At 44.4% G+C, this 24326-nt stretch overlaps 2 protein-coding genes across 3 annotated transcripts in view; one reads left to right on the top strand and one right to left on the bottom strand.

Annotated features, from left to right (window-relative positions):
• Positions 1–3913: 3913 nt before the first annotated feature.
• On the bottom strand, positions 3914–18574 carry mtfr1l (mitochondrial fission regulator 1-like). 2 transcript variants are annotated; one of them, XM_046308216.1, is made up of 8 exons: positions 18440–18574; positions 17358–17506; positions 17032–17139; positions 16781–16893; positions 16341–16552; positions 14946–15321; positions 9120–9270; positions 3914–8955 (listed from the first exon to the last, which is right to left on the bottom strand). In XM_046308216.1, the coding sequence occupies exons 2-7, from the start codon at positions 17370–17372 to the stop codon at positions 9147–9149; spliced, it is 948 nt and encodes a 315-aa protein (XP_046164172.1). In that variant the 5' UTR covers positions 17373–17506; positions 18440–18574; the 3' UTR covers positions 3914–8955; positions 9120–9146. The 2 variants fall into 2 exon arrangements, with proteins under 2 accessions (XP_046164172.1, XP_046164173.1); XM_046308217.1 differs by having other exon boundaries at positions 17032–17118.
• A 420-nt stretch (positions 18575–18994) lies between these two features.
• si:ch211-15d5.11 (oxidation resistance protein 1) overlaps positions 18995–24326 on the top strand; it is a 38399-nt gene continuing 33067 nt past the window's right edge. Inside the window, exons 1-2 of the mRNA XM_046307923.1 lie at positions 18995–19149; positions 22463–22660. Of these exons, the coding sequence (XP_046163879.1) occupies positions 22596–22660 (65 nt within the window). The 5' untranslated portion in view covers positions 18995–19149; positions 22463–22595. The remainder of the gene's footprint in view (positions 19150–22462; positions 22661–24326) is intronic.

The raw sequence follows: 24326 nt of genomic DNA, 5'->3' as shown, positions 1-24326 counted from the left end.
TTATTCGCCTACCTCCTCATGCCTTTTGCACACAATGTATATAAACTCCCCTTTTTTCTACTGTGTTATTGACTTGTTTTGTTTACTCCATGTGTAACTCTGTGTTGTCTGTTCACACTGCTATGCTTTATCTTGGCCAGGTCGCAGTTGCAAACGAGAACTTGTAATCAACTAGCCTACCTGGTTAAATAAAGGTGAAATAAATAAAAATAAAAAAAAATGGGGACATACGTAAATGCCCAAAAAATAACTTTTTGGTCAGTGTGCGTGTGTTTAAAGTTTAACTTAAATGCCTTAAAGGACGCAAACATTTTTAATACCGATTATCGGTATCAGTTTTTTGGCAAGGAAAATATTGGATATCGGCCAAAATGTTTATCGGTACATCCCTAAATTTAATCATATTATTATATGTAGTAGAAATCGATGGGTTAGAAGAAGCCTACATAACCAGCCCATAAAGTAAAATGTAACATCCAAATATGGCCAGCTATGTAAACTTTAACATTGATTTATCCTGCAATAGATGTCATTCAATTGGTAACATACATTTTTCTTCTAATGCAGTTTAAAGGGAAAGTAATCTAAAAGTAACTGAATGTAATCAGATTATGTTACTGAGTTTGGGTAATCCAGAAGTTATATATTACTGATTACAATTGGACAGGTAACAAGTAACTCATGGATTACACTTAGAAAGTAACATACCCAACCCTGTTGGCTACATATGAATCAAATGTATACCAAACAAAAATAGAAAAGCAACATAAAGTGTTGGTTCCATGTTTCCTGAGCTGAAATAAAAGATCCTCTAAATGTTCTATATGCACAAAAAGCTTATTTCTTTAAAATGGTGTGAACCAATTTGTTTACATCCCTTTCAGTGAGCATTTCTCCTTTGACAAGATAATCCATCCACCTGACAAGCTGATTAAACAGCATGATCATTACACAGGTGCACCTTGTGCTGGGGACAATAAAAACTGTGCAGTTTTGTCACACAGCACAATGCCACGTATCAAGTTGAGGGAGCGTACAATTGGCATGCTGACTGCAGGAATGTCCACCAGAGCTGTTAGATAATTGAATGTTCATCTCTCTACCATAAGCCACCTCCAACTTCATTTTAGAGAATTTGGCAGTACGTCCAACCGTCCTCACAACCACAGACCACGTGTAACCATGCCAGCCCAAGACCTCCACATCCGGCTTCTTCACCTGCGGGATCGTCTGAGACGAGAAACCCAGACAGCTGATGAAACTGAAGAGTAAATATATGTATGTAATAAAAACATTCAGATTGGCTGGGCCTGGCCTATGCCCTCCCACCCATGGCTGCACCCCTGCCCAGTCATGTGAAATCCTTACATTAGGGCCTAATTTATTCATTTGAAATTTACCAATTTCCTTATATGAATTGTAACTCAGTAAAATTGTTGAAATTGTTCCATGTTGCATTTATATTTTTGTTTAGTATAAAATACATTTACTGCTAAATTCTTGATTCAGCATAACAGTTCAGGCAATCGTGAACCTACACTCCCACCCAGTGGTGATTCAGTGCTACTACAGTGAGCACCATAATTCATTGGACAGTGACCATTTTTTATTTATTTTGGTTCTGTACTCTAGCACTTTGAGTTTGAAAGGACACAATGACAATGAGGGCGAGGTGCAGACTGTCAGCTTTAATTTGAGGGTATTTTCATACATATCGGATGAACCGTTTAGAAATGACAGCACCTTTTGTACATGGTCCACCCATTTTAAGGTACTACAAGTATTTGTTGAATTGGCTTCACAGATGTGTGTCGTTCGGCAGGTGTATTTTTTTGTGTCGTTAGTGAATGCAGGAGAGCTGATGATGAATAGTTTTGATTCTAGACTTTGCTATTGCCTGGATGTTGTTGTTGGGGTGTGACAACATGAGGAAGACAGCAGTGTCAATGCAAATGAAGCTGGCCGTCATAAGGCTCAGAAATGAAAATCAATCAATCAAGAACATTGCAAAAATCCTGGGCACGCCCAAGTCAACAGTTTGGTTCATCATTAACAAGAAAAAAAACAACCGACGAACTCAATTATATCAAAAGACCCGGTAGACTGAGGAAGACCACTGTAGTGGATGACTGGAGAATACTCTCTATGGTGAACAAAACCCCCCTGACAACAGCCCAACAGATCAAAAACACTCTCCTGGATGCAGGTGTAGATGTGTCAAAGTCTACCATACGTAGAAGACTACACCAGCAGGACTACAGAGGAAACACTACAAGATGCAAACCACTGATAAGCCTGAAAAACAGAAAGGACAGATTACAGTTTGCTAAAAAGCACCTAAAAGAGCCCCAACAGTTCAGGAAAAAAAGTCTTGTGGACAGATGAGACAAAGATTAACATGTACCAGAGTGATGGAAAGAAGAAAGTGGAGAAAAAAGACATTCCCATGATCCAAAGCATACCACCTCATCTGTGAAACATGGTGGAGGGGGTGTTATGGCTTGGGCCTGTATGGCTGCCAGTGGAACAGGCTCACTTGTCTTCATCGATGATGTGACTGCAGACAGAAGTAAAACAATGAATTCTGAAATATTTGATCTGCTCAGATAAAACAAAATGCCTCCAAACTCATTGGACAGCACTTCATCACGCAACAAGACAATGACCCTAAACATACTGCTAGAACAACGAAGGGGTTTTTGATGGCCAAAAAGTGGAAAAACCTTGACTGGCCGAGTCAATCACCGGATCTGAATCCAATTGAACATGCATTTTACATGCTGAAGAGGAGACTGAAGGAAATAAGTCCCCAAAACAAGCAGGAACTGAAGATGACTGCAGTATGCTGCCTCCGCCTATGTGCAAGGAGGAGCACTGCCAGAGCCCTGCAAAATGACCTCCAGAAGGCCACAAATGTGCATGTGTCTGCTCAAACGGTCAGAAACAGACTCCATGAGGGTGGTATGAGGGCCCGACGTCCACAGGTGGGGGTTGTGCTTACAGCCCAACACCGTGCAGGACGTTTGGCATTTGCCAGAGAACACCAAGATTGGCAAATTCACCACTGGCGGCCTGTGCTCTTCACAGACGTGACAGAGTCTGGAGACGCCGTGGAGAACGTTCTGCTGCCTGCAACATCCTCCAGCATGACCAGTTTGGCGATGGGTCAGTCATGGTGTGGGTTGGCATTTCTTTGGGGGGCCACACAGCCCTCCATGTGCTCACCAGAGGTAGCCTGACTGCCATTAGGTACCGAGATGAGATCCTCAGACCCCTTGTGAAACCATATGCTGGTGTGTTTGGCCCTGGGTTCCTCCTAATGCAAGACAATGCTAGACCTCATGTGGCTGGAGTGTGTCAGCAGTTCCTGCAAGAGGAAGGCATTGATGCTATGGACTGGCCCATCCGTTCCCCAGACCTGAATCCAATTGAGCACATCTGGGACATCATGTCTCAGTCCATCCTCCAACGCCACGTTGCACCACAGACTGTCCAGGAGTTGGCGGATGCTTTAGTCCAGGTCTGGGAGGAGATCCCTCAGGAGACCATCCGCCACCTCATCAGGAGCATGCCCAGGCATTGTAGGGAGGTCATACAGGCACAGAGGCCACACACACTAGTCTAATTGACTTGTTTTAAGGACATTACATCAAAGTTGGATCAGCCTGTAGTGTGGTTTTCCACTTTAATTTTGAGTGTGACTCCAAATCCAGACCTCCATGGGTTGATAAATTTGATTTCCATTGATAAGTTGCGTGTGATGTTGTCAGCACATTCAACTATGAAAAAAGTATTTAATAAGAATATTTCATTCATTTAGATCTAGGATGTGTTATACATTGTTAAAGTTGGAAAAAATAGTTTTTGAACAATGGTCAACTATCAAAGTGGATGATAAAGAATAAGTCTGGAGTTTAAAACATCAGCCCATCTTTATTTACGTTTCAAAACAAGACAGACAAAGAGCTCTTTCTTCCATTTGGCAGAATAAAACTGACAAGTATGGCGGGCATATTATCAGAGACCATTATGTGGCATGGTCAATAGTTATCCAAAACAAAAATGGCGCAAAGCAGAATAAAAACAAAGCTGGTGATTGAAATGCTCAGTAAAGATCCCTTTCTATCAATAGGAACACCGGTGCACCAAGAATAGTAGTAACTGCTCTGGTTCCGTTACCTATGGGGTTCACAAAACGCCTGTAAAGACAGACTCTTGACCACATGAGCAATGCCAAACCTGGAAAAATAAAATACATCTGAAGCATACTTTGTGAAATTCTCAGCTCAAAGCTTTGATTCTCTCGATTTTGCACACTTAAAATGGGAATATTTGTTAAAAGACCTAAGAGGAGCCAGACACTGAAGAAAGAAACAAAACAGACGAGATACAGACCTTAGCACACAGCTGGGCGTCCTTATCTCACCCCATAGATAACTTTGTGGGACCTCGCTTTCACTGCAAACTAAACTACAGTTCCACTGCCTAGACGCAAGGTGGTATTCACACATCTCAACAAAGAGTAATATAATTATCTTATCCTGATATGATAAGAACTCAAAATGAGTGGAGAAGCATTTCTTCTGTGAAGGGGGAGGGGTTTCATGATAAAGGAGAAGAAATGACACATGATTGACTCCCAAAGCAGTCAAGCCAGTCACTTGATGTATGCAAATGTCAAAAGTGTGGTTGTTGACAAAGAGAATGATAGAGGTCTCTAGATGTAGAAAACCTTTTTTTTTCATGGACATTGCCATTGAGGGCTCCCAGCATTTTAAAGTAGTAATCTGGGTGGGGATTCCTATGGCTTAAGGAAGGATCACATAATTAAATCCAGGTCACCAGCAGGGATCAGCCAATGAATTATACTTGTGAGAAAACATTCCATAACTGCAGGTGGCAGTAAATAGCCGAACCTAGTCTTTATACCTGTTCAAAACACACTCTAGGTGGCAGTAAATAGCCGAACCTAGTCTTTATACCTGTTCAAAACACACTCTAGGTGGCAGTGTGCACCCTTTCAGTTTGTTTGCCAACTCATAGAAGGAGAATGACAAAATTGACTACTTCAAAATGGAGATGGCCTCTATGGCGCTGCCGGTGCTCTCACAGACGCCATAGTGGGACAGATACAATGTGCCTATGGGTGGTTGCGTAAAAGTTTAGGGGCAAACTGAGGAAAAAAGACAAAAACAGTGGAAAGTTACGGCACACCAACCAATAAATAAAAAGAACAACTGCCATATTGGAAGAGGCAATAGGTTTTGTTATAAGGCGTCAACAGGAGATCATTTTCAAAAAGACACAAGAGTCACTCATACTCATATCTTTTAGTGTATCGTGACAGTAAACATGCACATTGTCACATTCCCAAGAGCCACGCATTCTACACCATAGGGAAATCTGACATTTTGTATCTACATAAAAAAAACTGTACAGTTGTTCTCTGGTGTCTTAACAGGCAGCTATAGCGCAACATCACACAAGAGAAAACTTTCATTCACATTTTACCGTAGATTTATAAGTCTTCCAAGCTTTCCTTGTATCACACAAGTCCGAAGACGACACATCAAACACATATCATTCATATTTAGCCATGGCCGTCCACTGATTTTAATTGGGATTTATTTATCTGTATCACGTTTACCAAAGGGCCATCAATCAAGCTAAATTCTGAGAGTCATTACCCCAAGGACAGCAATAACATGTTCTCGTATTGATGCAATGGGTTAATGAGTAGGTCCTGAAGAAGACTGCAAATAAATAAACCTATGTTGTACACATTGACTATGACCGCAAGGTCATTATTGTATTTATAATGCAGCCATAACACTGAAAAACATTAGATTTTTAGCTGTAAATGAACAGAGTATTAAGTGTTTTGTAGTAATCTGTTACTCACCTCAGTCTTATTTGTACATACAACTTCAAGTATGTATTATCACGACTATACAGAAACAAAATGAGAAAAAATTACAACTATCCCACTCCAACAAATGCATCCATCCACAACTCTTCTGTTGAAAGTCTAAGCTTGTCAAAAAAAAAGAAGGGGGAAATGGTTTCTCTCGTGGTACTAGAACAGGTACGATATCCTAGAGAAACCCCAGCCTGTACATAAAAAGATGACTAGGCAGCACTGGAGTCAGTCTGGTGATTAGCGAGAGCCATCAAAAGCAGGTGAATCTGTAGGGCATGTTATATGGTGCCCACAAAATGACGTTGCCATGACGTTGCTCCTGAAGCAATGGGATAAGGAATCTACCTTTTTGGGAGGTGTGTGGGAGCAGACAGTGAGTGTAAACAGATTGTTGATTGAATAACAGGAGGGGTGTGGTTTAGCTAGCATATTGTAATGGCTAATGTGATGCTCCATCAGACGTTACAGGTTAGGTACTGTTTGGCATAGCACAGAATTTAACCAACGTTCACTTGGCGAGACTTCCTCCATTCCTGACTTGGAAGACCAAATGTATTCTAAAACATCCATATCTAGTTGCAGGGAGTTCGTTTTGAATTTAGAATATGCTGTTATACATTTTTTGATCTATGAAGTAATCCAACAATCTGTACGCCACCTTCTTGACTATTTCAAAGTCAAATGAGTTTAATCATGACATGTGGCACTACAGGGTGGACACCCACCTGACTTAATCAATGAGAGAAGATGAGCACGATGGCGCTGTACACAGTGTTGGATTACCTCATGGAGCAAAACATTCATTCCATTGATTTTTTTGTTGGTGTGGGGGGGGGGCGAATAGATCAGCTTTAATATTGCAGATAGATTATAGGTTCTATCCATGAAATTGTCTGCATCATTTCCAATCTCCTTATTTGCATCATTTCCAATCTCCTTATTTGCATCATTTCCAATCTCCTTATTTGCATCATTTCCAATCTCCTTATTTGCATCATTTCCAATCTCCTTATTTCCATCATTTCCAATCTCCTTATTTGCATCATTTCCAATCTCCTTATTTGCATCATTTCCAATCTCCTTATTTGCATCATTTCCAATCTCCTTATTTGCATCATTTCCAATCTCCTTATTTGCATCATTTCCCTACTCTGATTGGAATAAACAAGACTACAATACTTCTGCTATTTACAGCTATTTCACTCACATCTACAGTACCTGTCATTAAATAACTATACATTTATATTTCTAATTTACTCTTTCTTCAAGTGCTGGATTTTCACCCACAGCAGCCAATTCACATTTTCTTCCCGATCTTAACGCCAACGCTCCGGTGTCCACAGATTAACCCATCTTTCCCAGTATTACGCCAACCTTCCCATGTCCACAGATTAACCCATCTTTCCCAGTATAACGCCAACCTTCCCATGTCCACAGATTAACCCATCTTTCCCAGTATTACGCCAACCCTCCGGTGTCCACAGATTAACCCATCTTTCCCAGTATTACGCCAACCTTCCCATGTCCACAGATTAACCCATCTTTCCCAGTATAACGCCAGCCCTCCTGTGTCCACAGATTAACCCATCTTTCCCAGTATTACGCCAACCCTAAAGGTGTCCACAGATTAACCCATCTTTCACAGTATAACGCCATTTAACAATTTCCTTCTGCAATACATACCTCCATTTTACAGTGATGTCTTACGAGGCTCCTGAACTTCTCTATTTGTAAAATTTCTACCGATATTGCCCTGAAAATAAATACTTTACCCAAGACTACAATGATGTTTCCCCATTGACCTTTCGTGGTTGTTCCGATGCCATGACAATAGTCGGCATGTCCATCTGAACCCTGATATGACATAACCATTCCAGGACATGACTCCAAAAGCGAGCCACCGATGGACAGTATTCTGTTTCCTCGTGGCAGAGTATGCTCAAGACTGACTGTCCTATTGATTCTATTTCCTCGTGGCAGAGTATGCTCAAGGCTGACTGTCCTATTGATTCTATTTCCTTGTGGCAGAGGGTGCACAAGGCTGACTTTCCTATTGATTCTATTTCTTCGTGGCAGAGTCTGCACAAGGCTGACTGTTCTATTGATTCTATTTCCTCGTGGCAGAGTCTGCACAAGGCTGACTGTCCTATTGATTCTATTTCCTTGTGGCAGAGGGTGCACAAGGCTGACTGTCCTATTGATTCTATTTCCTTGTGGCAGAGGGTGCACAAGGTTGTCTGTCCTATTGATTCTATTTCCTTGTGGCAGAGTCTGCACAAGGCTGACTGTTCTATTGATTCTATTTCTTCATGGCAGAGGGTGCACAAGGCTGACTGTCCTATTGATTCTATTTCCTCGTGGCAGAGGGTGCACAAGGCTGACTGTCCTATTGATTCTATTTCCTTGTGGCAGAGGGTGCACAAGGCTGACTGTCCTATTGATTCTATTTCCTCGTGGCAGTGAGGAATGTCCCATATATATTGAGCATTCTTTTGTAGTAAGTATTTTATAATAGCTTAAATTAAAATGAAGATTGATGTCAATAATTGTTTTATATGTCAGTTCATAGACTCGATGCAAAGGTATTGGGACATCAAAAACCTGTTCCCAACTGACTTGCATTTTATATGGTACGGCTGTCAAACCTTTTGACTTTTCTTTTTAATCATTATTAATGGGTGGCAGACTAAATAGATATTTCTAAATTCAAACACCCTGAAACTAGACATGGACTTTTAGAAGACATTAGTTGTCTTCCAAGTCTGGAATTGAGGAAGAATCGACAAGTTAAGGTTGGTCAAAAATTCTCTGTGCTCCGTCAAACAGCACCCGTCTAATAGTGCCTATCAGCCAGCTGCTACCATGGTCTGACTAGGCAATATTTTTAATAGCTAGGGTACGGTTTAGATTTGTTTGGGTTCAGACTGACTGGGCCTGCTGGGAGGTGGTGGTTTGTTTTTCCGTCTGGTTTAACCGTTGCCACGGTTGATGAGGTGCAGCCGGGTCTCCACGGGACTGGGTCGTCAGGCACAGGCCTGGCAGCAGAAGAGAGAGACGCAATGAGAGACAATCCTCTGTGAACCAAGAGTAAAATGCTCTCATGCAACACACATTGGAAAGTCCACTGGCAATTGAACATTTTCAAAGTAAAGCTTGAATGTCTGTGGAGAGGGACTACTTTCTGTGTGGCCTGACTTACGTGGGGAGGTGGAGGACTACGGGGGCTCTAGGTGTGTTTCTTCATCCCCCTGATATCTTCATCCTTCAGGGTAAACTTCTTCCTCAAGGCCTCGGAGATCAGCGAGGCGGAGTCCGACTCGCCCATCAGGGAGGTGCAGCCTCTGTTGCACCTGCATGGACACACACATTAAGAGCATGGTCTGGTACAAAGACAACTGAAATCCATGACCTAATTCAGAAATGGCAACTGGCAGCCAAGGCCTCCCTGTTTGTAGGCCCACAGATTTTAAGAACAGGATTAAATATATTAGTACCTGTAAAAAGTTTGGACACACCTACTCATCCCAGGGTTTTTATTTGTACTATTTTCTACATTGTTGAATAATAGTGAAGACGTCAAAATTTTGAAAAAACACATATGGAATCAATGATAGTCCCACTAAGTGCAAACCAGATGGGATGGCGTATCGCTGCAGAATGCTGTGGTCACTGACAGTGTCACCAGCAAAGCACCACTACACCATCACCCCTCGCCCTCCATGCTTCACGGTGGGAACCACACATGCAGAGATCATAAATTCACCTACTATGTGTCTCACAAAGACACGGCGGTTAGAACCAAAAATCTCAAATTTGGACTCCTCAGACCAAAGGACAGGTTTCCACCAGTGTAATATCCATTGCTCGTGTTTCTTGGCCCAAGCTAGTCTCTTCTTCATATGTGTCCTTTCATATTTGTGTCCATTTTTTGTGTCCTTTACTTTGCTGTGGCGGTCATCATGAGAGCCAGTTTCCTCATAGCGATTGATAGTTTTTGCGACTGCACTTGAAGAAACTTTCAATGTTCTTGAAATATTACAGGTTGACTGACCTTCATGCCTTAAAGTAATGATGAACTGTCATTTCTCATTCCTCATTTGAACTGTTCTTGCCATGATATGGGCTTGGTCTTTTACCAAATATTGCTATCTTCTGTATACCACCCCTATCTTATCACAACACAACTGATTGGCTCAAACTCATTAAGGAAAGACATTCCACAAATTTACTTTTAAGGCACACATGTTAATTGAAATGCATTCCAGGTGACTACCTCATGAAGCTGGTTGAGGGAATGCCAAGAGTCTGCAAAGCTGTCATCAAGGCAAAGGGTGGCTACTTTGAAGAATCTAAAATCTAAAAATATATTTTGATTTGTTGAACACTTTTTTGGTTACTGTTTACACTTAAATGCTGATACAACACTTCCGGGTTGGAGCAAGCGGTCGCATCGGCACTTCGCTCCGCAGGTAGTATAACTTTTTCATTACATTTCATTATAGTACAACGGTTTGATTTGTCTAATCTTAGCAATTTCTTCTTAGCTAGCTACATAGCCGTCTTTGTATCAAAGATAATTGCATAATTATCGTATTTCGTCGTCCTAACGTAGCCTTCACTGCTCTGCCCAGCAGCTAGCCAGCTAGCAAACGTCCACCGATTAGCTGCACTGTAGAAACTATTACACTCAACTGAACGACTTGATTAGTGTAGTGTTAGCTAGCTACATAGCTGTCTTTGCTGTCTTCGTATCCAAGATAATTGTGTAGTCTTAGAGTGATTATCTTAATTTACCGAGGTTAGCTAGCCAGCTATTTGTCGTCCTTAACGTAGGAGACTCTGCTAGCTAGCCAACAGCTAGCCGACAGCTAGCCAACAGCTAGCCAACAGCTAGCCAACAGCTAGCCAACAGCTAGCCAACGTCTACCGAATAGACTCAACAACCCGGTCGCATTCACAGGTAGTATCACATTTTCATTTCATTTCATTACAGTACAACGGTTTGATTTGTTTGATTGTAGCTAGCTACATAGCTAGCTACATAGCAGTCTACATAGCAGTCTTGGTATCAAAGATAATTGTGTAGTCTAGAGCGATTTTCTAGGTTAGTTAGCCAGCTATTGTCGTTCTTTTAACGCAACGTAACGTAAACAACACTGCTAGCTAGCCAGCTAGCCCCCGAATAGCAGCACTGCAGAAACTATTACACTCAACGGAACGACTTGATTAGTGTAGTGTCAACAACGCAGCCACTGCCAGCAAGCCTACAAAGTCAACAACGCAGCCACTGCCAGCTAGCCTACTTCAGCAGTACTGTATCATTTTAATCATTTTAGTCAATAAGATTCTTGCTACGTAAGCTTAACTTCCTGAACATTCGAGACGTGTAGTCCACTTGTCATTCCAATCTCCTTTGCATTAGCGTAGCCTCTTCTGTAGCCTGTCAACTATGTGTCTGTCTATCCCTGTTCTCTCCTCTCTGCACAGACCATACAAACGCTCCACACCGCGTGGCCGCGGCCACCCTAATCTGGTGGTCCCAGCGTGCACGACCCACGTGGAGTTCCAGGTCTCCGGTAGCCTCTGGAACTGCCGATCTGCGGCCAACAAGGCAGAGTTCATCTCAGCCTATGCCTCCCTCCAGTCCCTCGACTTCTTGGCACTGACGGAAACATGGATCACCACAGACAACACTGCTACTCCTACTGCTCTCTCTTCGTCCGCCCACGTGTTCTCGCACACCCCAAGAGCTTCTGGTCAGCGGGGTGGTGGCACCGGGATCCTCATCTCTCCCAAGTGGTCATTCTCTCTTTCTCCCCTTACCCATCTGTCTATCGCCTCCTTTGAATTCCATGCTGTCACAGTTACCAGCCCTTTCAAGCTTAACATCCTTATCATTTATCGCCCTCCAGGTTCCCTCGGAGAGTTCATCAATGAGCTTGATGCCTTGATAAGCTCCTTTCCTGAGGACGGCTCACCTCTCACAGTGCTGGGCGACTTTAACCTCCCCACGTCTACCTTTGACTCATTCCTCTCTGCCTCCTTCTTTCCACTCCTCTCCTCTTTTGACCTCACCCTCTCACCTTCCCCCCCTACTCACAAGGCAGGCAATACGCTCGACCTCATCTTTACTAGATGCTGTTCTTCCACTAACCTCATTGCAACTCCCCTCCAAGTCTCCGACCACTACCTTGTATCCTTCTCCCTCTCGCTCTCATCCAACACCTCCCACACTGCCCCTACTCGGATGGTATCGCGCCGTCCCATCCTTCGCTCTCTCTCCCCTGCTACTCTCTCCTCTTCCATCCTATCATCTCTTCCCTCTGCTCAAACCTTCTCCAACCTATCTCCTGATTCTGCCTCCTCAACCCTACTCTCCTCCCTTTCTGTATCCTTTGACTCTCTAAGTCCCCTATCCTCTAGGCCGGCTCGGTCCTCCCCTCCCGCCCCGTGGCTCGAAGACTCATTGCGAGCTCACAGAACAGGGCTCCCTCCGGGCAGCCGAGCGGAAATGGAGGAAAACTCGCCTCCCTGCGGACCTGGCATCCTTTCACTCCCTCCTCTCTACATTTTCTTCCTCTGTCTCTGCTGCTAAAGCCATTTTCTACCACTCTAAATTCCAAGCATCTGCCTCTAACCCTAGGAAGCTCTTTGCCACCTTCTCCTCCCTCCTGAATCCCCCCCCCCTCTTCCCTCTCTGCAGATGACTTCGTCAACCATTTTGAAAAGAAGGTCGACAACATCCGATCCTCGTTTGCTAAGTCAAACGGCACCGCTGGTTCTGCTCACACTGCCCTACCCTGTGCTCTGACCTCTTTCTCCCCTTTCTCTCCAGATGAAATCTCGCGTCTTGTGACGGCCGGCCGCCCAACAACCTGCCCGCTTGACCCTATCCCCTCCTCTCTTCTCCAGACCATTCCCGGAGACCTTCTCCCTTACCTCACCTCGCTCATCAACTCATCCCTGACCGCTGGCTACGTCCCTTCCGTCTTCAAGAGAGCGAGAGTTGCACCCCTTCTGAAAAAACCTACACTCGATCCCTCCGATGTCAACAACTACAGACCAGTATCCCTTCTTTCTTTTCTCTCCAAAACTCTTGAACGTGCCGTCCTTGGCCAGCTCTCCCGCTATCTCTCTGAATGACCTTCTTGATCCAAATCAGTCAGGTTTCAAGACTAGTCTGTATCACGGAGGCACTCCGCACTGCTAAAGCTAACTCTCTCTCCTCTGCTCTCATCCTTCTAGACCTATCGGCTGCCTTCGATACTGTGAACCATCAGATCCTCCTCTCCATCCTCTCCGAGTTGGGCATCTCCGGCGCGGCCCACGCTTGGATTGCGTCCTACCTGACAGGTCGCTCCTACCAGGTGGCGTGGCGAGAATCTGTCTCCTCACCACGCGCTCTCACCACTGGTGTCCCCCAGGGCTCTGTTCTAGGCCCTCTCCTATTCTCGCTATACACCAAGTCACTTGGCTCTGTCATAACCTCACATGGTCTCTCCTATCATTGCTATGCAGACGACACAGAATTAATCTTCTCCTTTCCCCCTTCTGATGACCAGGTGGCGAATCGCATCTCTGCATGTCTGGCAGACATATCAGTGTGGATGACGGATCACCACCTCAAGCTGAACCTCGGCAAGACGGAGCTGCTCTTCCTCCCGGGGAAGGACTGCCCGTTCCATGATCTCGCCATCACGGTTGACAACTCCATTGTGTCCTCCTCCCAGAGCGCTAAGAACCTTGGCGTGATCCTGGACAACACCCTGTCGTTCTCAACTAACATCAAGGCGGTGGCCCGTTCCTGTAGGTTCATGCTCTACAACATCCGCAGAGTACGACCCTGCCTCACACAGGAAGCGGCGCAGGTCCTAATCCAGGCACTTGTCATCTCCCATCTGGATTACTGCAACTCGCTGTTGGCTGGGCTCCCTGCCTGTGCCATTAAACCCCTACAACTCATCCAGAACGCCGCAGCCCGTCTGGTGTTCAACCTTCCCAAGTTCTCTCACGTCACCCCGCTCCTCCGCTCTCTCCACTGGCTTCCAGTTGAAGCTCGCATCCGCTACAAGACCATGGTGCTTGCCTACGGAGCTGTGAGGGGAACGGCACCCCAGTACCTCCAGGCTCTGATCAGGCCCTACACCCAAACAAGGGCACTGCGTTCATCCACCTCTGGCCTGCTCGCCTCCCTACCACTGAGGAAGTACAGTTCCCGCTCAGCCCAGTCAAAACTGTTCGCTGCTCTGGCCCCCCCAATGGTGGAACAAACTCCCTCACGACGCCAGGACAGCGGAGTCAATCACCACCTTCCGGAGACACCTGAAACCCCACCTCTTTAAGGAATACCTAGGATAGGATAAGTAATCCTTCTCACCCCCCCCCCCCTTTAAGATTTAGATGCACTATTGTAAAGTGACTGTTCTACTGGATGTCATAAGGTGAATGCACCAATTTGTAAGTCACTCTGGATAAGAGCGTCTGCTAAATGACTTAAATGTAAATGTACAAGGTTATGCAATTCTCACGAAGCTATATGCATTGTGATTTTGTGATTTGATTTTCCAAACATATGGCTCACTATATGTCTGCTGCAGAGAGACAAGAGAGCATGAGAAAAGGAGTTACAAGCTAAGCTATAGGATGAAAAATACCTGAGTTTTGGCGCAGATACAGCCGACTAGCACAATCTAACGTTACTTACAATAGCAAAAAAAGTTTATATAAGTCAAATATCGGTATAATATCGTCCCAAAATAATATTGAGATATTAGCCACTGTGGCACCTCATAAAGAGTTCAGATTTTTTGTGACCCCACCCATCAAAGTTGCCCATCCTTGACCAAATTGATTCCTCTTGCTTTTTTCTATCTGTGGAAAACAGGACAACGACCAGCTGTCCTTGTGTTTCCTGCCAATGCATTATCATACACCTTCTGCTGACATGGTATTTACACTGTGTGTGTATTAAGAGAGATGAGAGGAAGCCATTTTCTTCCGTATCCTGACTCGCTCTTTAACCTACCTGTCCTTGCTCATCTTCATGCGGTTCATGTCCTTCAGGATGTCCATGACGTCAGCAAAGCTGGTGGACTTGGACAGCGACACTGTGTCCTCCTCCGCCTCCCGGAAGTCCATGCTGGGATGGTCCAGGTCAAAGGTCGCCGAGGCCGTCATAGAGGCAGACATGTTTGCGGGTGGCATGGGGTCCGGCATAAGCTCTGAAACCACAGACACCACATCCTCCTCATCTTCCTCCTCCTCTTCCTCTTCCGTCACGTCACTGATGACGAAGGAGGCTGAGGCGGCGGGCTGGTAAGGCGCCGTCTCGAAGGGCGCCATTGAAAAGCTCATGCTGGTGTCGTCGGGGGACAGGAGGTCGGGGGTCAAGGGGTTGGAGCCTTTAGGGTGACAAACAGAGCAGAGACAGGCTAGTTATCACACTTTTCAGATTTGATTATTTTCCCATAAATAAACCTCAGAATTGGGACAGACAGAGCCTTAAAGGGATGCAGATTGGCAATCAACTAATCTCCTGCACTGGGGTCACATGGTCAGGCTATTTAAAATACAGAGTCCTCTGATGAGCTTCTGATGCATGGGCAGGCAGGTTAGTGTGCTTTCAGTTTTAATCCCAAAGCCCATCACTTTCAGAGGGCGAGCCCTACACTCGTCTAGAAAAATCAGGTTATCTGCCTGATAAGAACTCCAGTGTCATCTAACAGCGCATGGCTATAGCATGTGACACTGTCCTCATAATTTCTGCAACAATGACTACGGTATATGCTAATGCATCCACGACATAAGACATACAATCCCAAGGACCAATAAGACACATACATCTTCTAAAATATACACATAGTAATATCCGAGGTTGATTAAAACAGGAGGCTCTTATTATTACACATCACTGCATGCGGTAGCCATACTGAAGATTATGACACTTTAAACGCAACACATAAAGCCAAGCTACTCTAAGACAATCCCCTTGCTGCATAAATGACAAAGCGTCAGATACTGTATATAGGCACCAGAGGAAGCTAGCGGGAGGAGCGATAGGAGGAAGGGCTCATTGTAATGGCTGGAATGGAAAAATGAAATGGTATCAAACATATGGAAGCCACATGTTTGACTGCATTCCATTAATTCTATTCCAGCTAATACAATGAGCCAGTCTTCCTATAGCTCTTCCCACCAGCATCCACTGATAGGCACTTAAGAAGGGCTCTACCTATTTTTACATGGAGCATGTGTGCTCCAGGTCGCAGAATATTTAGGCACATATGCAAGTAAAATGGTCGCACTGTAGAGCCCTGATAGGCCTAATATAGCTAGCTAGCTTTGCCAGAGAAAGAGCCCCTTTCACTGGTGAATTTAACTTAATGACAGCTGTGGGGAAACTGCTTGACAAATTCCCTACCAGATTCTGTGGCTACGATCTTGGCGATCTGGGAGCGGAGTCTGCTCAGCTCATCCTGCAGGGAGGTGGTACGGTTCATGGCCGTCACCGCAGGCTTCCTCAGCGTCTCCACCTTCTTGACGTCGCGGCGGAAGTTGGGCACAGAGGAGTTCCTGTGCATAACCAGGAGAGGCGTGGGTCGCCACTCATGTCTAAGAGGGCGTGAATCGCTCCTGAGAAAAGAAATGGACCACAAGAAAACGCTTGCATTAAAAGAACAGGAGGTGAAAGCCTCTATCACATCTACCAGAGTGTCCTTTGTCATAAGTAATGCTAGCAGAAACAATAGGCCAATTATTTAGACCCCACGATAGCTGACATATCTGCGGCCTCAGAAGGAACATACTCAAGTTCAGCAGCCACATTCTTCTGCACTGTGGGTGAGAAAAGCACATATTTACCGCACTCTGGCATAGGTCTCAGACTCCTCATCTGCTGCGATCCAGGCAATGTCTGCCAGTGTGGGCACCGTGGGGCCATCCATTGGCCGCAGAGGAGGGAGACCTGGGAGTTCCTGGTAAACAGGTGTAGGTTCCCTGTTAGCACTTTTAATGCAATTTGGCCACAAGGTCGGCCTTCTGACAGAAAGTCATTGTCTGTACCGTGTACTTATGCTATTGCATGTGTTGAATTTGATAATGACCATATTTACCTGGAAACATGCCCTGGGCGGTGGTTTCATGGGTACAATAGAGCCTATTCTCCTCACCACACTGCGAGTCGACCCATGAGGCTTGTTCTGCCAAATAGGAATAACCTCCTGAATAGTGGTAAGAAACATGCTGTTAGTTTTTCCAACACACCACAAACTTAGCCTGGTCCCAGATCTGTGGTCTTGCCAGCTTTGCTGTCATTGTCAAGCCAATGAGTGGGATGGAGGGTAGAAACAGACTGGCACCCAGGCTACCACAACCTCTTGTTAGTACATTTCAGAATGCATGCTTTTAATCTATAAAAAGGGCTAGCAAGCTAACTTACTGCTTCGGTTTCCATGGTGAATGATCTTGCTCATATAATGTGCAGAGGACACCTAATCAGCGCTGGGCTCAGTTGGCTAATGTGTGTTTAGTAAACAAAGGACATGCCATAAACAGTCTTCAGACGCTGATACTGAGGTCTTCCAACATCTGTGAGGGAAACAAAGACACATGTTGACAATTGAAAATGGACTATGTAGATTATTGACAGCAGGCCACACATTCAGCTGAAAGTTATACATGGCTTTAACTAGCTACATAAAGTTAGAAGACTTTATGTACGAATGGCTAATGTTAGCCATCCAGCCATTTCGAGCCAACTCGGTAGCTATGAAATTAGTAGACGAAGTTGCCTCAAAAGTGTGTTTATGATTATATTAAAAGGCTTAGAGCAGTCAAAAACGTGATATATTTTTTCCCCACTGAGGTTGGAATAATACTGTGAAATTGTGAAAATGATGATCGTGCCATTTTAGTGTAAAATTTTTTGACAAGACCACCAGTCAGCCTGTTGTGGTGGGATGGAATTTGTTTCTTATTGATATACCAGCAAATTGACAGAGTTCCAAACCTCTTTGCAATAACAGCAAGTTTTCCCCTCCCCACTCAGACAGGCATAGCAAAATGCTTGCTTGAGTAATTGCTCTTTGCTAAGATGCTATTTGTTTCTTTCTCACCATTTTAATTTAAAACAATCACAGTAAGGTACTTAATTATTACCCAGAAATGATTTGACATCGAGATAAATGCAGGTGTATTGCATTGGACCTTTAATGTTGCTGTAAATGAGGTTGATCAAATGGCATGAGTGGATTTTCAATGAGCAACAGTTCCGAACACCGAAAGTATAATCCTAACATATCACGCAAAGCAAATGATTAATAATAAATTGACTAGCTAACCGGTTCACAATAAATTGATTAGCTAGCTGACCGCAGTTGCTAACCGCAGTTTATATGTTAGCTTGCTAGCTAACAAGCTTCAGCCGGTCCTTTGATTGACCCTCAAGCGTAAATCGAAATTATAACATATATTTCGATTATCTTATTACAATATAAAGAAAACTATAAGCATGCAACTCACATTTGTTAATGTAACGTCTGAGAGATTTCAATAATTATTTTCTTTTCGACTAACACGTTCTCGTTTTCGTCTTTCAGACTTCAGCAATGTTATCGTTTTACTAGGCCCGGAAAAAGCACTCTAAGCTATAATGTGATTGGTCGGATCATTACACATGCCTTTTCTCCAGCCAATAAAATTTGAGCATCAACAAGCGAAACGATGTGACGACAGTGCCTCGTGTGGCAGGAAAAGCTAATGCGAGGCTTTTTGCAGAATGGCTGCGGACCCCCTTATAAATAAGGGTAATATTTCCCTAAACTGGAAGCCACTCTAGTTTTCTATTCTAAATTGAGGAAGGCCATGCTATTTGTTCCGACTGTTTTATGCATAGGCTATTTATTTCTCTGCAATCAATGAGTGCCACAAACCAAATGATTTTAAAAAAGTTACCATTGTAATTTAAACTGTTTGTATGGGGGTGCGTGAAAACATTGGGGTTGGATTGATGATTACAGAAAATAGTTGTTCTAGCCATGCAATGATTCTACGTATATGGTCAAGGACTCCTCAATCTCCGGCACTGGAGGATGGATGAAATGGGCGGAGCGTATATGCTCAACTTTTTGCTGTTGTCTGCAGTGATATCACAGAACATAACACCGTAGGTAATATGAAGCCTTCCGAAATCACTCACTTTCGATCAACATTCCGGGCAATCTTTTTGACAGGTCAGTCCCTAAATCCTTTCAATATTAACATTTCCGAATTCATTGTACCCCACTGCTTCGTGTTATTGTCGCATGCCTCGAATTTTCGATATGGAAGTGAGGAACATCCATGTTTAAAAAGACTACAGTAATCTATTGCAATATTTTCCAAGACAATGATTTGTAGGGATGCTTCCTTCTACAGTAAGAATCCGTATCCCTTACGTACTTAAGGTTAGTGTTGGAACAGATCTTCTGGTGAAAGAAAGAACATTTAAAATATAGTTCCATCCATTGCATCAGAACTCGGGCCCAAAGGAATTTGAGCGCTAGCCCTAATCAACTGTGTTGCAAATACAATATGTTATGTCTGCTTGTCAAGAAATAAGGCAACAAAAATAGCATTCAATATCAATCAAATGTATTTATAAAGCCCTTTTTACATCAACAGATGTCACAAAGTGTTATACAGAAACCCAGCCTACAACCCCAAACAGCAAGCATTGCAGATGTAGAAACACGGTGGCTAGGAAAATGTCCCTCGAAAGGAAACCTAGAGAGAAAGCTGGCTCTGAGGGGTGGCCAGTCCTCTTTTGGCTGGACCAGGTGGAGATTATAACAGTACATGGCAATTAAGGCCAGATCGTTCTTCAAGATGACCAGCAGGGTGAAATAATCATCACAGTGGTTGTAGAGGAAGCAACAGGTCAGCACATCAGGAGTAAATGTCAGTTGGCTTTTCATAGCCAAGCATTCAGAGGTCGAGACAGCAGGTGCGGTAAAGAGAGAGTTGAAAACAATAGTTCCGGGACAAGGTAGCACGTCTGGTGAACAGGTCAGGTTTTCATAGCCTCAGGCATAACAGTTGAAACTGGAGCAGCAGCACAACCAGGTGGACTGGGGACAGCCAGGAGTCATCAGGCCAGGTAGTCCTGAGAGGAGGGAGAGTTAGAGAACTAGAGGGAGCGTACTTAAATTCACACAGGACACCAGATAAGACAGTATAATTACACCAGATATAACAGACTGACCCTAGCCCCCCTGGCACATAGATTATTGCGGCATAGATACTGCAGCCTGAGACGGGGGGACACTGTGGCCTCATCCGACGATACCCCCAGACAGGGCCAACCAGGCAGGATATAACCCCACCCACTTTGCCAAAGCACAGCCCCCACACCACTAGAGGGATATCACCTCCACCCTACCTGACACCCTAGACCCACTCCAATTTGCTTACCGCCCAAATAGGTCCACAGACGATGCAATCTCAACCACACTGCACACTGACCTAACCAATCTGGACAAGAGGAATACCTATGTGAGAATGCTGTTCATCGACTACAGTTCAGCATTTAACACCATAGTACCCTCCAAACTCATCATTAAGCTCAAGACCCTGGGTCTCGACCCCGCCCTGTGCAACTGGGTACTGGACTTCCTGACGGGCCGCCCCCAGGTGGTGAGGGTAGGTAACAACATCTCCACCCCGCTGATCCTCAACACTGGGGCCCCACAAGGGTGCGCTCTGAGCCCTCTCCTGTACTCTCTTTTCACCCTCGACTGCATGGCCACGCACCCCTCCAACTCAATCATCAAGTTTGCGGACGACACTACAGTGGTAGGCTTGATTACCAACAACGACGAGACTGCCTACAGGGAGGAGGTGAGGGCCCTCGGAGTGTGGTGTCAGGAAAATAACCTCACACTCAACGTCAACAAAACTAAGGAGATGATTGTGGACTTCAGGAAACAGCAGAGGGAGCAGCCCCCTATCCACATCGATGGGACAGTAGTGGAGAAGGTAGTAAGTTTTAAGTTCCTCGGCGTACACATCACAGACAAACTGAATTGGTCCACCCACACAGACAGCATCGTGAAGAAGGCGCAGCAGCGCCTCTTCATCCCCAGGAGGCTGAAGAAATTTGGCTTGTCACCAAAAACACTCACAAACTTCTACAGATCGACAATCGAGAGCATCCTGTCGGGCTGTATCACCGCCTGGTACGGCAACTGCTCCGCCCACAACCGTAAGGCTCTCCAGAGGGTAGTGAGGTCTGCACAACACATCACTGAGGGCAAACTACCTGCCATCCAGGACACCTACACCATCCAATGTCACAGGAAGGCCATAAAGATTATCAAGGACAACAACCACCCGAGCCACTGCCTGTTCACCCCGCTATCATCCAGAAGGCGAGGTCAATACAGGTGCATCAAAGCTGGGACCGAGAGACTGAAAAACAGCTATCTCAAGGCCATCAGACTGTTAAACAGCCACCACTAACATTGAGTGGCTGCTGCCAACACACTGACTCAACTCCAGCCACTTTAATAATGGGAATTGATGGAAATTGATGTAAAATATATCACTAGCCACTTTAAACAATGCTACTTAATATAATGTTTACATACCCTACATTATCCATCTCATATATGTATATACTGTACTCTATCATCTACTGCATCTTTATGTAATACATGTATCACTAGCCACTTTAACTATGCCACTTTGTTTACATACTCATCTCATATGTATATACTGTACTCGATAACATCTACTGCATCTTGCCTATGCCGTTCTGTCTGCTAAATGACTTAAATGTAAAGTCACTCATTCATATCTTTATGTACATATTCTTTATCCCTTTACACTTGTGTGTATTATTTTTTATTTTACCTTTATTTAACCAGGCAAGTCAGTTAAGAACAAATTCTTATTTTCAATGACGGCCTAGGAACAGTGGGTTAACTGCCTGTTCAGGGGCAGAACGACAGATTTGTACCTTGTCAGCTCGGGGGTTTGAACTTGCAACCTTGCGGTTACTAGTCCAACGCTCTAACCACTAGGCTACCCTGCCGCCCCAGAGGTAGTAGTTTTGGAATTGTTAGGTTAGATTACTCGTTAGTTATTACTGCATTGTCGGAACTAGAAGCACAAGCATTTCGCTACACTCGCATTAACATCTACTAACCATGTGTATGTGACAAATAAATTTGATTTGATTTGAACAGACCACCAACTTACTACCCTCCTCCACCTCATGACCCCAAGAATGCATGTACATTCAATATACATGCATCCACTTCCAGGCTTCTCTTCCCTTGCATGGTTCTTACATATAGTCTTTGAGAGCATTGTCTCAATACGAAATGTTATTTTTCTAAGAGGATCTACATTGCTTATTTGTCCATTTTTCCAGCACAAGCTTATACCCCTGCTAAAATGCTCTGAGTCATCGTTGATTCTCGAGTTGAATTGAATTGGAAGACATGACTTCATTACTTGGAGCTTATGCACTCAGTCTCACTCTCAACTTTTACTCTCCTGTAGGTACGATTACAGGAGCTTAATAAGCATGGAGACTGAACGGAGGGATGCCAGCAGAGCCCCTCAACCTACCAGAATATTGCTGTTGTCAACATCACAGTAGTCGCCGATAGGTCCCTGAGAAGGCCTCGGAGCCATGGAACATAAACTACAACAGAGGGACAAAAACAGGCCCAGCTACTTTGGCAACGTCAAGACCAGGTCAGCGATTAAATGTTTTTTTGGCTAAAAATGAAGAAAAGCACTGCTTAGACTTGTTGTGAGAGATGCATTGTTTAGTTATTCCCAGAATGTGTCAGCCTATACAGTGCTTCTCTCCTGACATGTTCTGTTTCTCTCCTGAGATGTTGAGGTGAAAGGAGCACTGCAGCAGAAAACGGGAGATGTACAGTGCATTCGGAAAGTATTTAGACCCCTTCCCTTATTCCACATTTTGTTACGTTACAGCCTTATTCTAAAATGGATTAAACAAATGTTTTCTCTCATCAATCTATACACAATACCCCATAATGACAAAGCAAAAACAGGTTCATAGAAAGTTTTGCAAATGTATCAGAGCCTTTGCTATGAGACTCGAAATTTGAGCTCAGGTGCATCATGTTTCCATTGATCATAATAATAATATAGAATAATATGTGCCATTTAGCAGACGCTTTTATCCAAAGCGACTTACAGTCATGTGTGCATACATTCTACGTATGGGTGGTCCCGGGAATCGAACCCACTACCCTGGCGTTACAAGCGCCATGCTCTACCAACTGAGCTACAGAAGGACCATCCTTGAGATGTTTCTAAAACTTGATTATAGTCAACCTGTGGTAAATTCTATTCATTGGACATGATTTGGAAAGGCTCACACCTGTCTATATAAGGTCCCACAGTTGTCATTGCATGTCAGAGCAACAAACCAAGCCATATGAGGTCGTAGGAATTGTCTGTAGCGTTCCAAGACAGGAGTGTATCAAGGCACAGATCTGGGGAAGGGTACCAAAAAATGTTTGCAGCGTTGAAGGGCCCCAAGAACAAAGTGGCCTCCATCATTCTTAAATGGAAGAAGTTTGGAACCACCAAGAAGTTTGGAACCACCAAGACTCTTCCTAGAGCTGGCCGCCCGGCCAAACTGAGCAATTGGGGAGGTGACCAAGAACCTGATGGTCACTCTGACAGAGCTCCAGAGCTCTTCTGTGGTGATAGGAGAACCTTCCAGAAGGACAACCATTTCTGCAGCACTCCAACAAACAGGCCTTTATGGTAGAGTGGCCAGAAGGAAGCCACTCCTCAGTAAAAGGCACATGACAGCCTGCTTGGAGTTTTCTAAAAGGCACCTAAAAGACTCTCAGACCATGAGAAACAAGATTCTCTGGTCTGATGAAACCAAGATTGAACTCTATGGCCTGAATGCCAAGCATCACGTCTGAAGGAAACCTGGCACCATCCCTACGGTGAAGAATGTTGGTAGCAGCATCATGCTGTGGGGATGTTTTTCAGTGGCAGGGACTGTGAGACTAGTCAGGATCGAGGGAAAGATGAATGGAGCAAAGTACAGAGAGATCCTTGATGAAAACCTGCTCCAGAGCTCTCAGGACCTCAGACCGTGACGAAGGTTCACCTTCCAACAGGACAGTGACCCTAAGCACACAGCCAAGACTATGCAGGAGTGGCTTTGGGACAAGTCTCTGAATGTCCTTGTGTGGCCCAACCAGAGCCCAGACTTGAACCCAATCAAACATCTCTGAAGAGACCTGAAAATAGCTGTGCAGCGACACTCCCCATCCAACCTGACAGCTTGAGAGAATCTCCAGAGAAAAATGAGAGAAACTCCCAAATACAGGTGTGCCAAGCTTGTAGTGTCATACCCAAGAAGACT

The sequence above is a fragment of the Oncorhynchus gorbuscha genome, linkage group LG17 (assembly GCF_021184085.1).
Source record: "Oncorhynchus gorbuscha isolate QuinsamMale2020 ecotype Even-year linkage group LG17, OgorEven_v1.0, whole genome shotgun sequence".
NCBI lineage: Eukaryota > Metazoa > Chordata > Actinopteri > Salmoniformes > Salmonidae > Oncorhynchus > Oncorhynchus gorbuscha.
The sequence above is the reverse complement of the archived record's forward strand: the minus strand, read 5'-3'. Positions and strand labels throughout refer to the sequence as shown.

What these genes read in the sequence shown, in the direction of transcription:
- mtfr1l (XM_046308216.1), bottom strand. An exon ending in CGCCCAGGGCATGTTTCCAG is followed by an intron (nt 16,894 to 17,031) that starts GTAAATATGGTC and finishes CCTGTTTACCAG; the next exon opens with GAACTCCCAGGTCTCCCTCC. An exon ending in GAGACCTATGCCAGAGTGCG is followed by an intron (nt 16,553 to 16,780) that starts GTAAATATGTGC and finishes TTCTTTTCTCAG; the next exon opens with GAGCGATTCACGCCCTCTTA.